Genomic DNA, 22,530 nt, shown 5'->3' with positions numbered 1-22,530 from the left:
TGTTGTCATTAGTTTGGTCTTCTTTATATTTAATTTTAGTCCCATTTTTTCATTGTGCTCCTTGACTTTTATTACTAGAGCTTGCAGATCCTTTGCATTTTCAGCTATCAGGGTATTGTCATCAGCGTAATGCAGATTGTTGATGTGTTTTCCTCCAATTTTACAACCTCACTCATCTTCTTCCAATCCAGCTTTTCTTAATATATACTGAGCATATAGGTTGAATAAATGGGGGGAGAGTATACCACTTGTCTCATTCCTTTGCCAACCTGGAGCCAGTCTGTTTGTCATGTTTGGTCTGTACTGTGGCTTCCTGATCTGTATATAGGTTTTGCATGAAGACAATGAGATGTTCTGGGATTTCCATTTTTGTAAGCACACTCAACATCTTGACATGATCCATACAAGCAAAGGCCTTTCGGTTCAATGATCAATGAAGCATATTCTCACTTCTTTTTGGTATTCTTTGCCTTTCTCAATTATCCAATTGCATCAACAGTAGTGTCTTGTCTTCTCCCACCTTTTCTAAAGCCAGATGGAACATCTGTCATTTCCCTTTCCATGTAAGGTCTAACCTGCTCTGGATGATCCTAAGAATTATTTTGCTAGCGTATGAAATTAAGTATAGTGTACAATAGTTTGCACAGTAATAGATTTCCTTTCTTTGGTATTGGTACGTAGATTGACCTCTTCCAATCTGTTGGCCACTGTGTCATTCTCCAGATTTGCTGGCATAGCTTGGTTAGAACTTTTATTGATACTTTTTTTTTTGCTTGCCATATTTCTGTAGATATTTCATCATCCCCTATAGTGTTATAATTTGGTAATGACTGGAGTCCTGATATAACGTCATCTTCTAGTACTAGAGATTTGTGTAAATACAGAATATTTTCTCATCTTGGATGTTGACGTCTCTATTGTACAGAATTTCGGTATACTCCTTCCATCTTTGTTTGGACTTCTTTGAATTGGTTACTGTTTGTCCACTGGCGTCCTTTGATATAACAATTTGAGCTTGGAACCTGCTTCTGAGTTCAGAGTTCTTTTGGAAGAATTTCCTTGTTTTTTCATGTCTGTGTCTATCTTCAGTTATCATTACAAAAGATGTAATATTGCTTGTCTCTTCTAACAGTTCCCTGAAATTTTTTGTTAAGTTCCTTCCTGAAAGCTTTGTCTTTCTTGGCTTTGTCTTCTCTTCTTGGCAATTTCTATGGTTTTGACATCCAGTTTGCTTTCTTCTGTTTCTTGATCTTGCCAGTTTCTTTTCATATTCATCCATAACAATTTCTTTAAAATAATTCCACAGTTCCTCTGGTTCCCAATCAATGAGGTTCAAGCATAAACTCATATGGTCATCATATTAATGGGTTGCCCATGAAGTTTAATTGATATAATTTGGTCACTGATTACATTGTACGCACATATCTACACTATATACTTCCTATGAAGGCAAAGCCATTCCTTTGTTTTTTGTGTCCTGAATAGTACACAGTATGATCTTCTGACTGAAAGTGTCCAATTCCAGTCCATTTTAATTCACTGATACCTAAGATGTTGACATATAGTTAATTCATCTTTTACTGTGGAACATCCCCATATTGATGCTTCTTACATTCCACGTTCTTGCTTTAATTCTGTCTTCGCAGCTTTGGATTTTCTTTGCAGCATCAGCAACTAGGGATCCTGAAGGCTTTAATTTATCCACATCTTAATGGAGTACCTAATGGAGTACCATTAGTACTCCAAAAGATCCTCAGCTCTTCCTCAGTAACATGTTGAGTGCTATCTGACCTGAAGGACCCATCATGTGGCACTCTGTCATTAATCATTTTATAGTTTCTATCCGGGTAGTTTTCTTGGTAAAATACATGAGTGGTTACCATTTATTATTCAAATTTAATTACCGCCCATCTCCCCCAAAAGAGGGACCATTGCCTGTTTCTATTTGGCTGTTGTTGTTTAACTACCGTGAGCTGCCCAAAGTCACTTAATTATACACTTACTGTATGTGTATAATTATACAATAACAAGTCACTATACAAATCAAATGAATGAATAGCTGTACCCCATGCAGTATGAACCATCACTAAAGTCTCCTGTATCACTGCTGCCCAACATAGGTTTAGCTGAGCAACTGGGATGATCTTCAACCCTTGGTGAATACCCAGTGTTTTTGCTCATCCCTTCCAGGAGCACCCACCACCACCACCACCACCACGATGAGGCAGCACAGAAGGACTGGTGGGAGAAATGCAATTTTAGGCTGCATCAATGGAACTAAAATTTCCAAATCGTGAGAACTGTTCAGTTTGATTCTGCTTTTGACAGACTGCATATTGAGTACTGTGTCTAGTTCTCAGAACCACAGCCAAACAGGTTCAGAGAAAGGCAAAAAGGATGATTAAGCAGCAATTACCAAAACAATTAAGAGTTGTAGGCAAGCCTCCTCCTCTTTGCATCAGAAAAACACAGAAAACAGACTAGAGTTTTGCCACCTCAAATTGCCTGTATTCAGGGCTTCTCAGCTGAAGGCACAGTGCTGGATGAAATGCTTGTATGGCAACATAACCATCCTTTCAATAAATATAATCAGAGCTCTGACAGGCTTGTTCTGGGATTAACTGTTTCCAGTCCAGACTATAAGGAGGACAGTCTGATAAATAGCACTCTTCCAAAACCTGGAGGGATGTCCCACAGAAAAAGATAAAAACCTGTTTTCTCTTGTTCCAGAGTGCAAGACATGGAATTAAAAACATAGGAAGGCAGATCCCGACTAGTATGAAAAAATTCCTAACAGCAAGAGCAGTTTGATTCTGGAACCAACTATCCAGGGAGACAGTGGTTTGTGTCACAGAATGAGTTCAAGCAGAGGCTAGATATCCATCTGCCTGGGATGCTTTCACTTGGATTCTTACACTGAGGAGAGGGTTGGATTCGATGGCCTAAATGGTCCCTTCCAACTCTATGGTTCAATGAGTCCAATCATTACTTGCTGTACTGAGCTATAAGTCGATAACCTGTTTTGGGTCGGCATCGTGGTTAAAATGACTGAGCTACCAATCAGGAAGTCCCCAGTATGAATTGTTACCTTTACCATGAACTCTTCACAGCCTGAAGCTTCTGCCCATCTCCGATCTCCAAAAGGGTGATATTAATACTAGCTTGCAAGTTTATATTAAAGACTGCAATTAGGGAAGGTGTGCAATGCACCCTAACAGCTGAAAAGTTATTATGCTGCTGCCTTCTGTTAGAAGCGATTTAAGAATTAGAAAAACCTGGATCTTATTGGACATAAACAAAACTGCACGTTTGGTGGATTACTTCCCAACATTATGTCACCAAGAGAACTGCATTTGCTCATCCTCTGTTTACAGTTAGATATTGTAGGAATTGCCAAAAAGCTGGGTTTGTTTTCGTATCTGCTGCATATTATAGCTCATTTTTTCAGAAATAAACTGAATTTTCTTGAAAACTTTCTTGCAAAAAAATTCATCTCTTGCAAATATATAGCAATTCAAACAAAATAGGATTGTGATCTACAGATCCCCAAAATAGAACTGAATTACGCATATATCTCAGCATTATGATCCTTGTAGGATGAAGCTGCTATCTGGCAAATATCTAAACATCATTTGGTGATCTGTTGTCGAAGCAAATCTAAGGGCATATACAGACTGGGAGTTTACAGATATAGCAAAGTTCTTTTTCAGTATGTATGTTGACCTAAGCTTCTGGCCCAGAAACTTAGCCATCGTTATTTATTCCAATCACCACCAAAGAACCTCTGAATCTGCTTGTGGTCAGTCACTACGGTGCCACATTATGCAGGGCTCAATTTGTTACACATTCAGCATGCGAAGCATGTCAGTAGAATGTAATTTTAGGCATGCTATTTATTACTAGAGTCAGTCAAATCAAAACCACACCACGCTGTTTTACCAATGAGCAAAGCAAATGAACTGAAAGCCAAGAATTACTCATTGCAATTTAATTGCATTAAATAAAAAGATGCCGATTTTATGATCTATTCAGCGTTTTTTAAAGTAGTGCCTAAAATCTATTTTTCCTCATGTCTAATTTTAACCCAGTATAAAATGTAAGTGATCTATAGTTGTTCTACGTTTATTATGGAGCAAATGTCTCTACCTCTTGGAAGCTCTTCTTTTTTTGGTTAGATCTTTGGAATTAAGCAAATAAAGAACACATTTATTATTTTTGGTGTCAATGTACATACAATTATTTTATACCTTGGCTGAAAAGAAGCATCTATAAACAGCACTTTGCTTTATTATTATCCCAAGTAAAAAGCTACCTAACTGTATTTTGGAACTATAGTTTTCCAGAATGGTTGGCAGCAGAACAAGTTCAGTGAGTTGAGAGCTGTTTTGAACATATTTTTAGAAGGCAGAATAGAAATGAGGAAACAATGTTATTTTTTTAAAATTAAGGGTACAGGTATTCCTCGTTTAGCGACTGCCTCAGACAGTGACTGTTTGCAGTTAACAATGGTGATGAAAAAGTAACTTGTGACTAATCCTCACATTTATGACCTTCGCAGGTCTATTAAAGCAAAGAAAAGCTGAAATAAAATCATAAGCAGTTGCAGTTTTACTTAGCGGCCACCTTACTAGTCCCAATTTTGGTCGCTAAACGAGTACCTGTATATATTTTATTCGAGTGCATTATTAGGAAAGGATAAAAATAAAGGTGGATTAGCCTAAGTATCGAACTTTGGTATCTTAAGTAATCTCCTACATTTAAGTTTTTAGTGGCATAAATGTTTAGCAAATTCATGGCTGTTAAAGGCAATGACTAATAAAATAGTGCTTAATTAGCTAACTATGATAGAATAGCACCCTGCAGACAGTAAGCCTGTAACCTGATTTCAAGATAGTCCGCCCCTGTTAACCTCACTGCTTCTTGTGCTCTGTAATTACCTCCTGAATCATCTGAGTAAGGGCTAAAAGAGTTATTTGGGAATGCTGGCCTGCTGGCCATATTTGGCCAGCAGTATTTCTCATCTGGCCCTCAGTGTCTCCCAGCCCTTCCTCCTTGGGCCTGGAACAGAAACCGAGCAATCTCTCTGATCCTGCTTTGCAAGAACTGCCTGTTGTTCATGAGGAAATGTTCTCAGAAGCGTGTGCGTGCATGTGTGTGTGTGCATGCATGCATGCGCTTGTGCATGATCCTGAGAGACTGTCTGGGACAAGGTGTTTAGGAGCAGAGGTGGCTGCAGCTTCCTTTTTCTATTCCCTGCCACTCCAATTGTTTACTGAACACGGGATGCAGATATTCATTCTGGAGTGCAGTGGAGCAGCACATTAGTCTCTCTTCTGCCTACAGGACTGGCAATCATTTCTCTTCCTTTTCTACCTGCTCTTTCTTTCCCCCCTTGTTCTCCTTGACAAAGGAAGCAAAATTCTAACCCAGAGATGGAGAATCTGTAGCTGTTCAGGTGTTCCTGAACTCCCATTCCCATCAATCCCAGCCAGCATGTCCCAAAGTCAGGAATGAAGGGAGGGCCCTACCTCTAGTCTTATGCCTATGAAAGCATCTTCTCTTGTTAGGCTAATCTGAAAGGGGAAAGATAAAAAGAAAAGCATGAATGGGGAGTATTTGCTTCATGTTTCTGCGCAACTAAGTTGTTTCTCTCAAACTCTCTGAAGGCAATGTTATCTTTTCCTTCTGATTTTCAGGCTCTGGAGTTACACTGAGAGATATTTTGAGGAAGGAGAATATTGACCTGGAGTTATTTTTGTGTAAGAATGAATCATTGAGTTGGAAGGGGCCTTTTAGCTCAATTCCCACTCTCCATTTAGTGCAGTAGTCCAAATTAAACCAGCCAGAAGGAGGGCTGTCTAGCCTGTGCTTGAACAGGTGCAATGAAGGGGAGGAGTCTACCACCTCCTTGACAATTTGTTCCACTGCCAAAATGCTATTCTTACCTTTGAGAAAGCTTTGAGGTTTAGATGACGTATGATTTTGGAGTAGGGCAATCAGATTTTTGATCACTGGGATATTAATTGGGGAGGGTAGATTACTTCAGAGAGCCAGTTTGGCGTAGTGGTTGAGGCATCAGGCTAGAAACCGGGAGACCGTGAGCTCTAGTCCTGCTTTAGGCATGAAGCCAGCTGGGGGACCTCGGGCCACTCCCTTTCTCTCAGCCCTAGAAAGCAGGCAAGGGCAAACCACTTCTGAAAAACCTTGCCAAGAAAACTGCAGGGACTTGTCCAGGCAGTTGCCAGGAGGCAACACTGACTTGAAGGCACTCCCCCTGCCAAAAAGGATTATTTCAGGAGAATGTGGGTTGTGGAGAATGAAAGGCTGAAGGTGGCCAAGAGAGTGGTTCCATCGATTGCTCTATGTTCTTCTGATGTTACCTCTGGAGGACCATTACAGAAAAGAGTTTCCTGGCCCTGATTTAATATTTAATTTAGATTTTATTATGCATATAAATTAAGAAACAGCTTCTTACAAAAAAGAAATGTCAGTCACAGATTTTTTAAATATAGTATCAATTTCTACAACTTGTTCCATCTTCAATAGCAGATAATTTCTGGCTGTTGTTGTAGTACAGTATTTCCTGTAGCAATCAACACTTGTGGCAGCCAAAACTGAGTAGAAAAACGGTAACAAGGAAAGCAGGACAATGGGTACCCTAAAACCTAGGAGAATTAGAAATGAGATGGAACAAGAGAGACAAAATATAAACAGCAAGAACAAAAAATGAAAAGTACATAGTTCAATATTAGCTCTCCACTGGAATCATTTTTTCAGTGAAAGCTTTTGGAATGATACTGCATGATTTTTTTTTAGGCAGGCCATACATTTAGATTTTTCTCTCTATTAATCTGATTTGTATTAACAGTTTAATTAGTGTGAAGTTGTTATTAAATGTTTTCAGTGCAGAGACCATGCAATATTTAATAAACCATTTCTCAAAATTAATTAAAAGCAAGAGGATTAAACATTTTCTGTAAGTTGGCAATGCTTACAGAATACTATTTCCATTTGCACTACACATCAAGACAAACACACTACTCTTTAGCTATTGCTGATGTGTCACACAAACCTTCTAAGAAACTAAGATTTTCTGTAGGTTTACCAAGGAAGGAAGGAAGGAAGGAAGGAAGGAAGGAAGGAAGGAAGGAAGGAAGGAAGGAAGGAAGGAAGGAAGGAAGGACAGGAAAGAGTTTTAGTCCAAAAATCTGCTCCCCTAGGCTTTCTTTTGAATAGTTAAATCATGACCATTACTAGACCAGAATCAAATATTATACTGGATGAATAGTAACAACTGCAACAACAGCAACAACCTGGCCTTAACTGCTGATTCTGCAATACTAGCTGTGAATGCACTGACAGGGAACTCAGGCTCACATGATCTACTTCTCTGCTGCCAATATAAACAACTGACTCTACTACTAGCTTCACTCTTCAGCCTGATGGCACCTACTATTCAAAATACCATATTATATTAGATCATAATTTTTCTCACAAGAATGAAGATGTTTTTCTTTAGAGATACGAGTTAGAAGACGTAATCTTCACCTTTTCACTTACAGTATTTTCAGATGAATTTTGGCTGGAGTTGGCACCTAAAGCTTTTATTTTAATGATAGGAAATCCAATGCCCTCCAGGACTAAAATTTCCACGAGTCATAGCAAGCATAGCAAGTGGCCAGTTATTAAGGGAGTTGTAGTTCAAAATATCTTGAGGGCACTATTGCCTATCTCTGTTAAACACAAATCCAAACTTTATAACTGAATCACATCTTTTATAAAACAATCAGTACTGTGCTACATTAGTCAGTCTTGTCTCAGATTTATAAGCATGTATCTATTCACAAAGTCACCTTTGCACTGCACTGTATTTTAGTGAAGGATCTAATTCCCCCCACCACAGTCAGGCAGTAAGCATGCCAAATATATGAGGAAATGCTTTACTTACGGATGTGGTTTCATTTCAATATAATTTTTGGGAATGAAGCCATCTTTGCCATTGAGTTCTGCCTTGTACCAATTTTGATCACATTCTTCATTCAAAACCTGGAAAAATGGGGAAAGGAAGACAGGTTCTATTTCTGGATAACAAGCTAACAATACACATCATTTTAGGTTCACTTTGCTAACAGACAGATAGTTTTAAAGAAAATCCAATTGTTGAAGTGGACAGAAGTAAGGGAGAGAAAATAACTTAGCTTTCTGAGGTTGTATTTATGGGATAATTAAGTACACACCCAACTTGCCAGTTCTACATTTAGTCTTTCAATTTCACCACTTAGAGTTTGGTTAAAGTAAATCAGATGTTTAAATGTCAAACTTTATTCTGGAACTCACTATGAAACACCGAATTAACAGGTTAGTAAGAATATGGTTTCAGTACTCCAGGAGGATACGGGACTGAGTACACCACACACATACAATATCAGTTTCTAATACCTTCAAGAATCTATGTAGAACAAATTTATATTATAATCACCACTGAATCAAGCTATACAGCTCCAGTCTTCAAACACATCCTTCTATCAAACCTAGTGTCTTCCCCCTCCCTCTGCCTAAAATGTCCTCAGAGCATTTTCAAATGATAAAGCAATTCACTTATTTTTACTACATATTTATCTCTCCCCAAAACAGATATCGCACATGCACATGTTGCTAATTGAACATTGTAAGGATTCTACCCAGAAATATTGTCCCTGTCCCACCCTCCCAGGTTTTTTTTTTGGCCAGGTAATAAAAAGCATACATCAAATCCTTAAACCTTTTGTTTCTTTTAAACACTGAGAGGAGGAAAAAGGGTGCTAATTTTTACAAAAGTCAAAATTATGTAAATGCAATACTGCATATTAAAATAATTATACAAGTACTGTAGATTAGAGAATATGTCTTGTACTTTAATTTTATTCTAGCATATAAAATAGTTCAAAAATAGTGAACTCTGTCCCAAAGATACTGGGTGTTTCTTTATCTTGTTAAAAACTGTTACTTATCAGCTACAGTATATTGGTGCATGGAGAGCTGAAACTTGACTGAAAATTTAACATGACTTCTTTCTACAATAAGCTCCATAATGTACTAGTTGGAGAAAAAAATGAGGGACTGTAAACAATGAAGATAACAGCTTTAAACATGCCATAGGTCAGAACTCTATCTATAGTCCACTTAAGACACTTACTTAAAATGTGCCAAATATAGCTGTCTATAGTTATTAATGCGTTCAATTTCCTATTAGCTTTTACATAATATAGCAATGCCCATATAACAATTATCCTATAACTAGAATACTAGAAAGTAAACCTGCCCTTTTAAAAAGTGCACTGCTACAGGATTTCAAGAACACTTTGCAAGTCCTATTTGCGAGATGGTGTATGACTATCACTGAAAGTGTTATGATACAATTGAATTGTTTTATACAAAACAAAGAATGGAATTATAAACCATTTGGTTAAAATTTTAAATTGCTGAAGAGATAAGCAGAAAACTAGGAGCCAAAGATTAAGCCTCAGCAATCTAGGGGAAAAATTACTTATCTTTGTAGGCATTAGACATAAAGCAAATACATAAGCAGTGCTCTGCTGGACTGGACCCCTGGCCCATCCAGTCCAGCAGTCTGTTCTCACAGTGGCCACCCAGCTACGCAAGGAAGCCCCCTAGTCTCCCAGCAGATGGTCTTCAGAGGCAACCGTACTGCCATCAAGGCTAATAGCCACTAACCACACCCCATGACTTTCATGAATTGGTCCAACCCTTTTTTGAAGCCAGCCAAGCTGGTAGCCAGCAACACATCTTCCTACAGAGCAAAAATTTAACTCACTAATTAATCTAACCAAATTATTGAGAAGGGAAGCAATTTCTTTTATGTTGGAACATCTCCAATTAGGCTAGTTTTAGCAGATACACTTGGGCCGTGTGTACAGTAACGCTGAGACTGCTTAGGACTGTAGTCATCAGATTCTTAGTTGGGCAAGAGATTTCTCATTGAGGCAAGCCTACCTGTTCCCATGGTAATAAGAAAAGGCAACTTTTAAAAATAATACCTTAAGAAATCTGGATGTTATCACATGCATGCTACACGTGTGTGCAATCAATGAGTCTTGTTTTTACTTTTAAAAGCCACAGCTTGTGATCACTGTATTTGGATCAGTTCTTTATCCCTGTGCAACAATCCTGGTAGAAATCCCTCCCCATAACTGTTCTTTACTTCATGGAGAACGTTAACTATTGATAGCTCAATCATACAGAACATACACACACTTAGAAACAAAGGCCTATAAACCTTTATAAAGAATGGATAAAGAATTAACTTTTGATACATACAGAATACATGACAAACAGTAGCTTAACTTTTACTGGTGAACTGTATACAATTCTTTATTGGCCAGTAATGGAGCTGTTACTTACATCTGGTAAGTTCATGAAACTGCTGCTAAAAATAAGATTTTGGGGTGAGTCAAGGTCCACACAAAAGGAGTTGAAGTTGGGAAGTGGGAATAGCAAGATAATTTCAACCAGTACTCCACTAAATTTCATGTAGGTTTCAAGTGTTTGGTTTTTATTTCTTGTTGTGGCACAGTATTTCCCATGAATATGAGATAAGGGTACAAGATTCCTCACTGTTTATGTTACATATTCAAAGGCTCCTTATTTTGTATTATAAGGATATAATTATATTGTTCCAATTGTTATTTTATTCTATGGCTGTATTACACAGTTATAAGCACATAATAAATAAAACTATAAGTAATAACTATCCTATTCTCTGCAGGCCTCCACAAGTAGTAGATTTATATTAAGTTGCAGCACTAATAACTCATTCATCTTAATTTTTATAAAGTCCTTCATATATAACCATTTCCGATGCACTATCTGCATATATCTCTGAATTAAAACAAACAATGGGAAAATTCACAGGAGTCTTGATAGACATATTGATACAGTGTATCCATTCTGATGATTCTGGGCATCTGAACTTTGTCACAGAGGCAATTTTCCAGTCCTGTAATAAGGAACTTACCAGTTTTCCACTTCTTATTATTTCAAGTTGTAAGAATGTAGTCTCCAAACCCCACCACTCATTATCTGCTATTTGATCCAATGTGCAATCACATCAATTTATGTAACACATTCTTCTTCTCTGCAAGAAATTGCATGCCTCTTACTTGATCAGTCTCTTTCACTTTCTCACACACAATTTTCTGTAAATATGCTCTTGAATCTTGTGATGGAAGGCTGTTAGCGGTCTCTGGTCTCTGGACCATGTCTTCCTAGAACTATTTATCCAATGACTCTGAGCCTGATAAATTTCCAAGATCTGAGAGTGTGCTATGCAATTCATATCAGAAGATGCTGCTGAGTTGTAGCTGAAACTAAAATAAGAGGATAAGTTATGGAACTTGGTCCTCACTTCTATGTACTGAGACAATTACATCACTCACTGCAGGTAACCCAGCTCAGTCACTATCTTTCTATATTTGCAGTAGCCACCTAAAATAAAAGATCTTTATCCCTTTCATTGTTTCTGGAAAGAACACATTCCTCTTCCTGAGAAATAAATCTGAAGATCATCTCAAATAAACAAGCTGCTGTAGTGAAGACCAAGAATTCTTTCCCAAGAACACGAGAAAAAATTAATGGAGCCTTCCCTAATTTGTATGCCCTCCAGATTGCAAAAGGCTACACTTTGGCTTTCTCACACAGTTGGGTATTCTCATGTGCTCTGGATAGGTATATGAGAACAAAACATTATACATTTCCTTCCAAAATTCCCCAGTCTACATTTTATCATTGCTAAGAATTTATTCTGGGGGTCGTCAGGCAAATTTTTAGAATTTAATCCTCCAAACCAGAAGTGGTTTGTTGTGTTCTGCATCTGGTCTGGTGCTGAAACCTAATTTTATCTGAAATACTAGAAAATGCTTCCAGTTCAGATGATTGATTTTCAGATCATCACTGGACCATCCTCAGAATATTCAGATCAGTGTGATCAGGGAGAGAAAAGGAATAATTAGAGTTCTCTGTCATATTCCATTTCTGGAAACAGTAGGTTTTGTACTATATAGATATTTGCCTCTTTACTCTATTGTTCCATGCTGTGGTCTTTTAGCTAGGAATGGAGGAAGAAGATAAAATAAAAAGTAATTATCACATGCTTAGCTTAGGGTCCCCCAAAAAGCTTCATGATCTCTCCAAGGTAGGGTCAGCTGAGAAAGGCAGAGGAGCTTCTAATCTGGTGAAGCCAAGATGCCAGGAGACCATGCTTTCTTGAAGCTGGAAATAGTGCTCTCACTTCCCTGAGGAAAATCTAGGGTTTCTATACCATAACGAAAGTCTAAAACAAGCAATGCTGTAAGAGATTTAGCTATAACAAAAATATATCAGATTTAAACAATAAAACATAAAGTTGATATATTTCCTAAGACAAATCACAACATTTTTTGAATTGATTACTGCCCTATGGAAAATGGATTCAGGAGCTGAACTTTGGAAGGACTTCAAATTAACTTTCTGTCTTTCATGTGCAGAACATTTCCATTTCTACGCCTTACTCATCATAGATTTTTGGAAGTACTTTTCCTGGCTCTGGAGGGCAAGCTAAGGTCCATGTCTATTTGAAATTCATGTTGTTGACCTAAATATACACACCAGCTTTCAATCTGAGACTTCAGTGTTCAAGGAAACATTAGTTATTTGTTGCTTTTATATGCCACCTCAGGTGGAATACATGGGGTGCAGAAGGGATATCTGAGGATCTCATGAATATATCTATATAATTTTCTTGGCCACAAGATGCAAGTAGTTCATCACTGCTCTCTTCTGCATGTTTTTTCATCTTCTATGCAATGTCCTTTGTATTTTTTAGTGATCATCTATTCAGGTATAACCAGGCCTGATCCTGCTTAGCTTTTCAAGATCAGCCAAGGTTGGCTAGATGCACCACCTAGTTGGGCTACATACCCTCCAATTTTGTCCTCAAAACCATCTGTTGCAACTGACCCAAAGTCATCAAGACATTTCCTGGTTCAATGGGAACTTGAATCTGGCTCATCCTGTCTCGGATTTCCATGTGCAAATATTATATATGGACTTAACTGCTACTTGAACATTTAATGAGGTGTGACTAACTATGAAGAAATCTTTCTATGCTGGAGGGTTAAGAGACCTCATGTCTCATTAGAAGCCTAAATGGAAATATCACCAGTGCTGAAAATAAGACAAAAGCTGCCAGGAAGCAATTCCTTTTCACAGCAACAGTACTTAACAAGACAGCTAAATTGTGAGCTTTATTTATAGCAGTAGTTTCTCTACTTCACAATAGTTCAAGAAGTATGAGGCAAGTCTAGATACAGAATAATTAAGTATCCTTATACCTTCTCTTATTCATATATAGATCTTTAAAACAAGATGAAGGAAGGTTTGTAACAAATAAGCATATTATGCACTAGAAATTGTTATTAAAGGAAAATGAGAATACTACTTTATTTTCAATTAACTTTCTAGAGTCCTGAATTGTCCTAGATATTACAAATGAAGCCAATAAGCCATTTTTAGGGGGCATCCTTTTTTTTTTCTCCTTTCATGCCTAGTTGCCAGTTTATTTTGTTTTTACTGAAAGCTTACTTTAAAAGTTCAGACCTCCCCATAGCTGCAAGTTAAATTCCAAGAACTTACCCATAAACAGCTTCTTAAAAAGAGGAAGCAGATCTCTCTAACAGACAGAGAAATCGGTTTTCTGTGTGAAGCCTAAGGCAGTAGCATTTTATAACTAGCTCTAGCATTTGGGATGTTATCACGGAAACAGAAGACAGAACATCCTTCCTTATTTCAAACTCAATCTCCATTTAATAGTGGCAACAAGGAATACTGCATTTGTATAGGGAACAGTGCAAAGAAACCTCTGATTAGATATGTTCCATACACACCATTTATTTATTTTGCTCCATGTTTTGTATTACTTTTATTTTTTTAAAAAATACTAATTTTAACATTTTGTTTTGGCCAGTTAATCCTTTAAGGAAGGAGCCATAATTACTGTACAAGATACTAAAAATAGTATCTCAGGAATACCTGGTTTGTCTACTACATTAAGTGCAAACTAGCAGCCAATCCTTTAAGCAAGCAGATGAACAGTGGATAAAAAATTTATTTATTTTATGTGCTGAAACAAGTCGTAATTTTTTTCTATATTTTTCTTCTCTTGCTGTAGGACTCCTTAAACTTCTCTTTAAACTTCAAATGCAGAGATTTCTTTAGTTTTATACTATGTCAAAATTTGCACGTCAAAATACTTCCCTCCCTTCCTCTTTCTATTAGTAATAATGAAAAGAAAATTCTTAGTAAGAGTATGTGTACATCATGTCTGCTCATGATAGTTATCTACAACTAAATTAAACATTTACACTGATCAAGTATGAGAATAGAAAACCAGGTTAACACAGACATTTCCTGGGTGACACAGCACCTTTCCCGATAATTGCACTCTTATGAGATCATTCTGTGCCTTGGCAAATTCTGAATATTTTGTCATGTCAATAAAGTGACTTGGAATTGAACAGTCAGCAATGTTTTTTGCCCCAGGCACTCTCCACAAAAATCTCCCAAAATCTTGTAAATTCTTCAAACCTCCAATATTTTTTCAAGCTGACTCCCCAAACCATGCAAGATCTTAAGTACTAAAGTTGAAATCTCAGAGTTTTAGCAACTTAATGTTTAAGTTTAATGTTTAGCAATTAATAATTTTAATGTTATTGTTACTTAGTTTAATGTGCTGTGGACATTTGAAGCAATCAGCCTTGTACAACCCACAGAACGTTATGATAAGATAGTGATAACCTCCGCGACACAGTTCTAACAAACATTCACTTATCTTCTGTCTCTCTTCAGTGTCCTTTTGCATAACCCAGTACTTTCCACCAACCCTCACCATCAGGAAAGTCCATGATCCACTAATTATAGGTCTTTTGTGTAATCCTCCATTATTTGCTACTTGCTGCAATTAAATTCAGTTTTTGTAATCTTTCTGTAATCTTCCTTTACATGGATATAAAACCCATAGCTCTGAAAGCAAGCAAATACAACAGCTAACTTTAAATCTGATTCTAAATACCAAATGTATGAAGTCTAAAAAGATTTGATTCTTTAAATGTGTTGCTTTTAAACCACCAATGTAAAAATGCTCCAAAGTGCATTAAAGATTCAAAGACTAGACATGAAATACATTTAACTTATCTATGAACTGTTTTATGATTAACAAATAGCCTATACACAGCAAAACATGAACAGAGGGCAATTTATCTGTGTGCGTGTGTATGCATATTCTACACAGCTACTACTTTTATGACCTACTGAATAAAGGGTTTTGTAAGAAGTTCTCTCCCAACCTAAAGTCAGTTAACAGAATGAGATCAGAATAATGCGATAACTATAATCTGCCTCACACATATAAGCTGGGGTTCAATCTAATCATTCCATTCGCAACAACAAAAAGGACAGCACAGATAATGGGCCAATTTCTTAGAAAAAGCAGCATTACAAGTTTACTCCCACCATAATTACTAAAATCAGTCAATCTGTTTTTGCCAGCTCCTTCAATTCTGACCAGCCCAAAACTGTACATACTGTACTGCCTGATGAAATTAGGAAGTTTCAGTTGCACACGATGAGAAATCTTTCACTAGCTATGCAGTAAGTCAAAAGGAGTCTGGTAGCTCCTTTCCTGACTAACAAATGTGATTAAAAGGCATAAGCTTTTGTGAGCTGCAGCACACTTCATCAGATGCAACCTGCAGTTCACAAAAGTTTATGCCTTTTTATAAAATGTGTTAATCGGAAAATGTGCTACCAGACTCCTTTTGATTTTTTGCCCCCACAGACTAACACAGCTCTCCTCTTTTCATAGCTGTGCAGCAGAAGCCTTCTTGGTCATTAAAAATGCACCATATGATACATTTCACTGTACATGTTTTGTTTTGAAATCAAGCAAGAGAAGTGTTAGTTCTAAGTGACCAGCAATAAACTACAGTACCGGTTTGCATCCAAGTATGAAATAATATCTTCAGCAAAGGATCGTTACCTTGTCGTGGTGCTGGAGCTTGAGCACCTCAATGATGCCATGAGCTAAACTGTGAAGGGCCACCCAAGACAGGAAGGTCATGACAGAGAGGTCAGACTAAATGCGATCCCTGGGGAAGGTAATGGCAACCCACCCCAGTATTCTTGCCGTGAAAACTAAATGGATCAGTACAACCAGAGATATGTCGGTATACCATCGGAAGATGAGACCCCCCAGGTCGGAAGATGGTCAAAATGCTGCTGGGGAGGAACAGAGGATGAGTTCAGCTAGCCCCAGACGTGATGATGCAGCTAGCTCAAAGCCGAAAGGCCGGCTAGCGGCCGACGGTGCTGGTGGTGAACGGCGAATCCGATGTTCTAAGGATCAACACGCCATTGGAACCTGGAATGTAAGATCTATGAGCCAGGGCAAATTGGATGTGGTTATTGGTGAGATGTCAAGATTAAAGATAAACATTTTGGGCATCAGTGAACTGAAATGGACTGGAATGGGCCACTTCACATCAAATGACCACCAGATCTACTACTGTGGACAAGAGGACCACAGAAGAAATGGAGTAGCCTTCATAATTAATAGTAAAGTGGCTAAAGCAGCGCTTGGATACAATCCAAAAAATGACAGAATGATCTCAATTTGAATTCAGGGCAAGCCATCTAACAACACAGTGATCCAAATAGACGCCCCAACCACAGATGCTGAAGAAGCTGAAGTAGAGCAGTTCTATGAGGATCTGCAGCACTTACTGGACAACACGCCTAAAAGAGATGTTATTTTCACCACGGGAGACTGGGATGCTAAGGTGGGCAGTCAAATGACACCTGGAATTACAGGTAAGCATGGCCTGGGAGAACAAAACAAAGCAGGACATAGGCTGATAGAATTTTGCCAAGACAACTCACTCTGCATAACAAACACTCTCTTCCAACAACCTAAGAGACGGCTTTATACATGGACTTCACCAGATGGACAACACCGAAATCAGATTGACTACATCCTTTGCAGCCAAAGGTGGCGGACATCTATACAGTCGGTAAAAACAAGACCTGGAGCTGACTGTAGTTCTGATCACGAACTTCTTGCACAATTTAGGATCAGACTAAAGAGATTAGGGAAGACCCACAGATCAGCTAGATATGAGCTCACTAATATTCCTAAGGAATATGCAGTGGAGGTGAAGAATAGATTTAAGGGACTGGACTTAGGGTCCCAGAAGAACTCTGGACAGAAGTTCGCAACATTGTTCAGGAGGCGGCAACAAAATACATCCCAAAGAAAGAGAAAACCAAGAAGGCAAAATGGCTGTCTGCTGAGACACTAGAAGTAGCCCAAGAAAGAAGGAAAGCAAAAGGCAACAGTGATAGGGGGAGATATGCCCAATTAAATGCAAAATTCCAGGGGTTAGCCAGAAGAGATAAGGAATTATTTTTAAACAAGCAATGCACGGAAGTGGAAGAAGACAATAGAATAGGAAGGACAAGAGACCTCTTCCAGAAAATTAGAAACATCGGAGGTAAATTCCAGGCCAAAATGGGTATGATCAAAAACAAAGATGGCAAGGACCTAACAGAAGAAGAAGAGATCAAGAAAAGGTGGCAAGAATATACAGAAGACCTGTATAGGGAGGATAACAATATCAGGGATAGCTTTGACGGTGTGGTCAGTGAGCTAGAGCCAGACATCCTGAAGAGTGAGGTTGAATGGGCCTTAAGAAGCATTGCTAATAACAAGGCAGCAGGAGACGATGGCATCCCAGCTGAACTGTTCAAAATCTTGCGAGATGATGCTGTCAAGGTAATGCATGCTATATGCCAGCAAATTTGGAAAACACAAGAATGGCCATCAGATTGGAAAAAATCAACTTATATCCCCATACCAAAAAAGGGAAACACTAAAGAATGTTCAAACTATTGAACAGTGGCACTCATTTCACATGCCAGTAAGGTAATGCTCAAGATCCTGCAAGGTAGACTTCAGCAATTCATGGAGCGAGAATTGCTAGATGTACAAGCTGGGTTTAGAAAAGGCAGAGAAACTAGGGACCAAATTGCCGATATCTGCTGGATAATGGAAAAAGCCAGGGAGTTTCAGAAAAACATCTATTTCTGTTTTATTGACTATTCTAAAGCCTTTGACTGTGTGGACCGTAACAAATTGTGGCAAGTTCTTAGTGGTATGGGGATACCAAGTCATCTTGTATGCCTCCTGAAGAATCTGTATAACGACCCAAGTAGCAACAGTAAGAACAGACCACGGAACAACGGACTGGTTTAAGATTGGGAAAGGAGTACCACAGGGCTGTATACTCTCACCCTGCCTATTCAACTTGTATGCAGAACACATCATGCGACGTGCTGGGCTTGAGGAATCCAAGGCTGGAGTTAAAGTCGCTGGAAGAAACATTAACAATCTCAGATATGCATATGATACCACTTTGATGGCTGAAAGCGAAGAGGAACTGAGGAGCCTTATGATGGTGAAAGAAGAAAGTGCAAAAGCTGGCTTGCAGTTAAACCTCAAAAAAACCAAGATTATGGCAACCAGCTTGATAACTGGCAAATAGAGGGAGAAAACGTAGAGGCAGTGAAAGACTTTGTATTTCTAGGTGTGAAGATTACTGCAGTTGCTGACTGCACTCAGGAAATCAGAAGACGCTTAATCATTGGGAGAAGAGCAATGACAAATCTCAATAAAATAGTGAAGAGCAGAGACATCACACTGACAACAAAGGTCCGCATAGTTAAAGCAATGGTGTTCCCCGTAGTAAAATATGGCTGCGAGAGCTGGACCATAAGGAAGGCTGAGAGAAGGAAGATAGATCCTTTTGAACTGTGGTGTTGGAGGAAAATTCTGAGAGTGCCTTGGACTGCAAGAAGTTCAAACCAGTCCATACTCCAGGAAATAAAGCCAGACTGCTCACTTGAGGGAATGATATTAAAGGCAAAACTGAAATACTTTGGCCAGATAATGAGAAGACAGGACACCCTGGAGAAGATGCTGATGCTAGGGAGAGTGGAGGGCAAAAGGAAGAGGGGCCGACCAAGGGCAAGGTGGATGGATGATATTCTAGAGGTGACGGACTCGACCCTGGGGGTGCTGGGGGTGTTGACGACCGACAGGAAGCTCTGGCGTGGGCTGGTCCATGAAGTCACGAAGAGTCGGAAGCGACTAAATGAATAAACAACAACATGAAACAATATAATGTGATCATTAATGCTTTCAAATTCAACTATGCTGTGAAATTACTGCTCACTAAGAGGTACCTAAACACTCGATTTTGTTATTATTTTTTTCAGGACTAACAAAAGGAAGGAAAAATGAAACAATAAAAATTGTTACTGGACTGCTGTATGTTGCTAAAAGAATAAAGACAAAGAATGAATCACGCTGACTGTAGTATAAACATAAAACAATTTAAATACTGATGAAAAGTACTCAAGAGTAAATACAGCTACAAAATTAAGCATACAAAAAACTCCAAATTATATATAGTCCCCGAAATCTTAAAAACCAAAATGCCTACAAGAGTTCATGAATAAGATATCTTCCAACAGTAAAAGGTTTGACATCTTTTCTGAGGGTAGTAGTAGAACATAATGTGAAGGAGATGATGAAATTTTATTTCAAAATATAAAAACAAAAAAACAAAAAAACCCTTGACATTGGGTAGGCCAGACGTGTTTTGAACACTTCCTCCATGGCCTCAAACCCTAACTCCTCACTGAAATCTAAAACAACAGTTAATATAATTAAAACCACAATTCAATGCCAACTGTTGAAAAATACCGACTATTGAAATATACAGTTACAAATGACTGGGAGAATTCATTAGTCTCCCAGTTAATACATCCAGTACCTTCAGTAATGTAAAAACAAATGTATCAAAGGAGCATAAGAAAATGAATTTTAAGCAAATTGCAAACAATCACCTGAACTAAATTAGTAAAAGGATTAACTGCAAGCACTTTCACCAGACTATGCTTTAATGTGGATAACATTATAGAGGAACAGATCAGAGCTTGTAAAACAAAAGCTTAATTATATGATGTAATACCTTTTTTAATAAGAATTTTATTACGTTTCAAGCAAAGATAAAAGCTACAGAAAAACAAAAAACTACAAAGAAAAAACTAAAAGAGTGTAGAAACACAAGAGAAAAATTTTCAAAATTACAAAAAGAGGTGACTTCCAACTTTTAACAGCAAGGATATACAGAAGTTTTCTATAATCAATCCCTTACTCTATATTAAACCAAAATCACATTATTTCTATAAATCATTCCATTGGCACATTATAAAAATCACTAAATACAGTTGCTCCCTCCCCTTATATTAAAAGAAATACACACACACACACACCTCCTAATCAACTTCCCCACCAAAGATAACATTTATTTCCTTCCTACTACTATTCTATACATTCCTGTCTACTATAATAAAGATCAAACTAAAAAACATATAAATTGTCTGCCATTATACTTGATAATACAACAATTTTAATAATCTTAACCATACTAAACCCCAAACCATCCAAATAGACATTTATTTTTTATTATACCTTAATAATCATGCAAATCGTTACAGATAAATGAAATCCGCCAAACCCTAAAAGCAAACCAGATGAACATTCTTCAACCCCTATCCCACTTCAAAATAAACCAGAGCATTTACATATCCCGACAATGCGCACAGAGCTTTTTTTTAAAAAAAAAAAATCGAACTGCCCCCCTCAAAAACTCCGACTTCTCTTCAGGAGATCTCCCATACATAATAACCCCTTCTTTTCCATGGCATTCCATCAGAAGATCAATTTCACTTATGACTTGCAACTCGCTCTCTCCCTTAAATTTCTCCAACTCAACTATCCGATCTTCATCCAGCATTTCAACAGAAGTTCCAATCTCACTCTTAGAAGAGACATTTCTGTCACTGTTAAATTCCGCAGTTTCATCCACGACATCCCCAACCAGATGACACATTTGAGACCTCATAGTTTCCACAATGTCCTGAATGCCTTGCATAAAAATTTGGTAGGAATCAGAAAGAATCTGTTTAAAATCTTGGTGGAAGTCAGAGAAAGTCTGTGTAAAATCCTCCATGTCTCACGCAGTAGACTATGGCGCCCCCCTAGGAGCTTAACCAGCGAAAGTTGAAGATACCAAAGGATTCCAGAATGTGTTTACACAAGCCAAAGTGAGATATGCAGACAGTTCCCCAGGGAAAGTAGAAGCAGTAAACTGAAAGTTCAAAACAGCCAATTCAATTGTAGGAAATTGCTAATATCTTCAAATTTAGAACAAAAATAACAGGGAGACAATTATTTACTCTCAATCCTCCTTAATATTTGGAGGGAAAACAAAGTCCAAAACTTAAAAAATATATATTTTTAAAAAATTGATCCCCAAAATAATGATAAGCACCAAGAGAACCCGCTTCTCCTTGCTGTAGAAAGCCTCTCTTAGGGTACGCGTACGTTAAAGAAATATAAATTGGGTGATTTAGAAATGGGGTGGCCGGTCTTAGTGTCCCTTTAAGGCTACAGCGTGGCTTGGAAATGGTGACATCCCAGCCTCCCAGCTAGCTCTTACCAGTCGAATGTGAACGCTGTTTGCGATCTTCTGGCTGCAAGGAGCCATCCGAAGGACAGATGGGGTGATTCCAAGTGTTTTCCTTTTTCTGGAAAAACACTCCTGGGCTTCAGGAAAAACCTGCCTCAGCCCAAAAAAACTGCCATGTTGTCAGTTCTGCCCGCTGAGCCGCGGGCACAGTTTAGTCCGCCGTGTCCCCACCGGAAGTCAATTATATGATGTAATATCAATCAACATCTTTGAACCAAATTGGATCAAAGATTTTAAAGTGTGCATTCAGAATTCCCTCTGCAATATAGACTTGGGTATTTTCTTTTCTATCACTGACCTTTTCTGTGCACCAGAATTTTCTTTTATTCATTATGGCCTTTATCCAAATAAAGGATAAAGGTCATCTGAGGGGCTACCTCTCCCGGGTGACATCTACCCATCCCATTAGGTTCAGCAGGAGGGGCATGTTATGGGACCCATCTACAAAAGAGTGTCATCTGGCAGTACCCAGGAGGAGAGCCTTTTATGCCATGGTGCCCACCCTCTGGAACCTCATTCCCTTGGACCTTAGATTGGCCCTGACCCTCCCGGCCTTTGGGAAGGCCCTGAAGACACGGCACTGCCATTGTGCTCGTACAGTGGAGAGCTTCTACAGTGGTTGCGTTGAATGTGACATAGTGGTGGATTCTGCTGCTGATTATGGTTAATTTTTTGTTTTAATGTGGTTTTATTGATTTTTACATGTTTGTATATTTGTTTTTAACCCGTTTCTATTCCGTTGTTCTTTGATTATTGTCAGCTGCCCAGAGTCAATTAGCTAACTTACAAATCAAATCAAATAAAAAATAAATTTGTCTAAAGGGATTTGTGACTTGCTGTTCTTAAT

At 38.2% G+C, this 22,530-nt stretch overlaps 1 protein-coding gene across 3 annotated transcripts in view; it reads right to left on the bottom strand.

The window, feature by feature from the left end:
* GRB2 (growth factor receptor bound protein 2) overlaps positions 1-22,530 on the bottom strand; it is a 61,688-nt gene that overhangs the window by 7,997 nt on the left and 31,161 nt on the right. For all 3 annotated transcript variants that reach the window (XM_063293129.1, XM_063293130.1, XM_063293131.1), the window contains one exon: positions 7,949-8,046. In XM_063293129.1, coding sequence (XP_063149199.1) covers positions 7,949-8,046 — 98 coding nt within the window. The remainder of the gene's footprint in view (positions 1-7,948; positions 8,047-22,530) is intronic.

This window comes from Candoia aspera, chromosome 2, assembly GCF_035149785.1.
Source record: "Candoia aspera isolate rCanAsp1 chromosome 2, rCanAsp1.hap2, whole genome shotgun sequence".
Classification (NCBI taxonomy): Eukaryota; Metazoa; Chordata; class Lepidosauria; order Squamata; family Boidae; genus Candoia; species Candoia aspera.
This window is presented reverse-complemented; position numbering and strand designations above follow the sequence as displayed.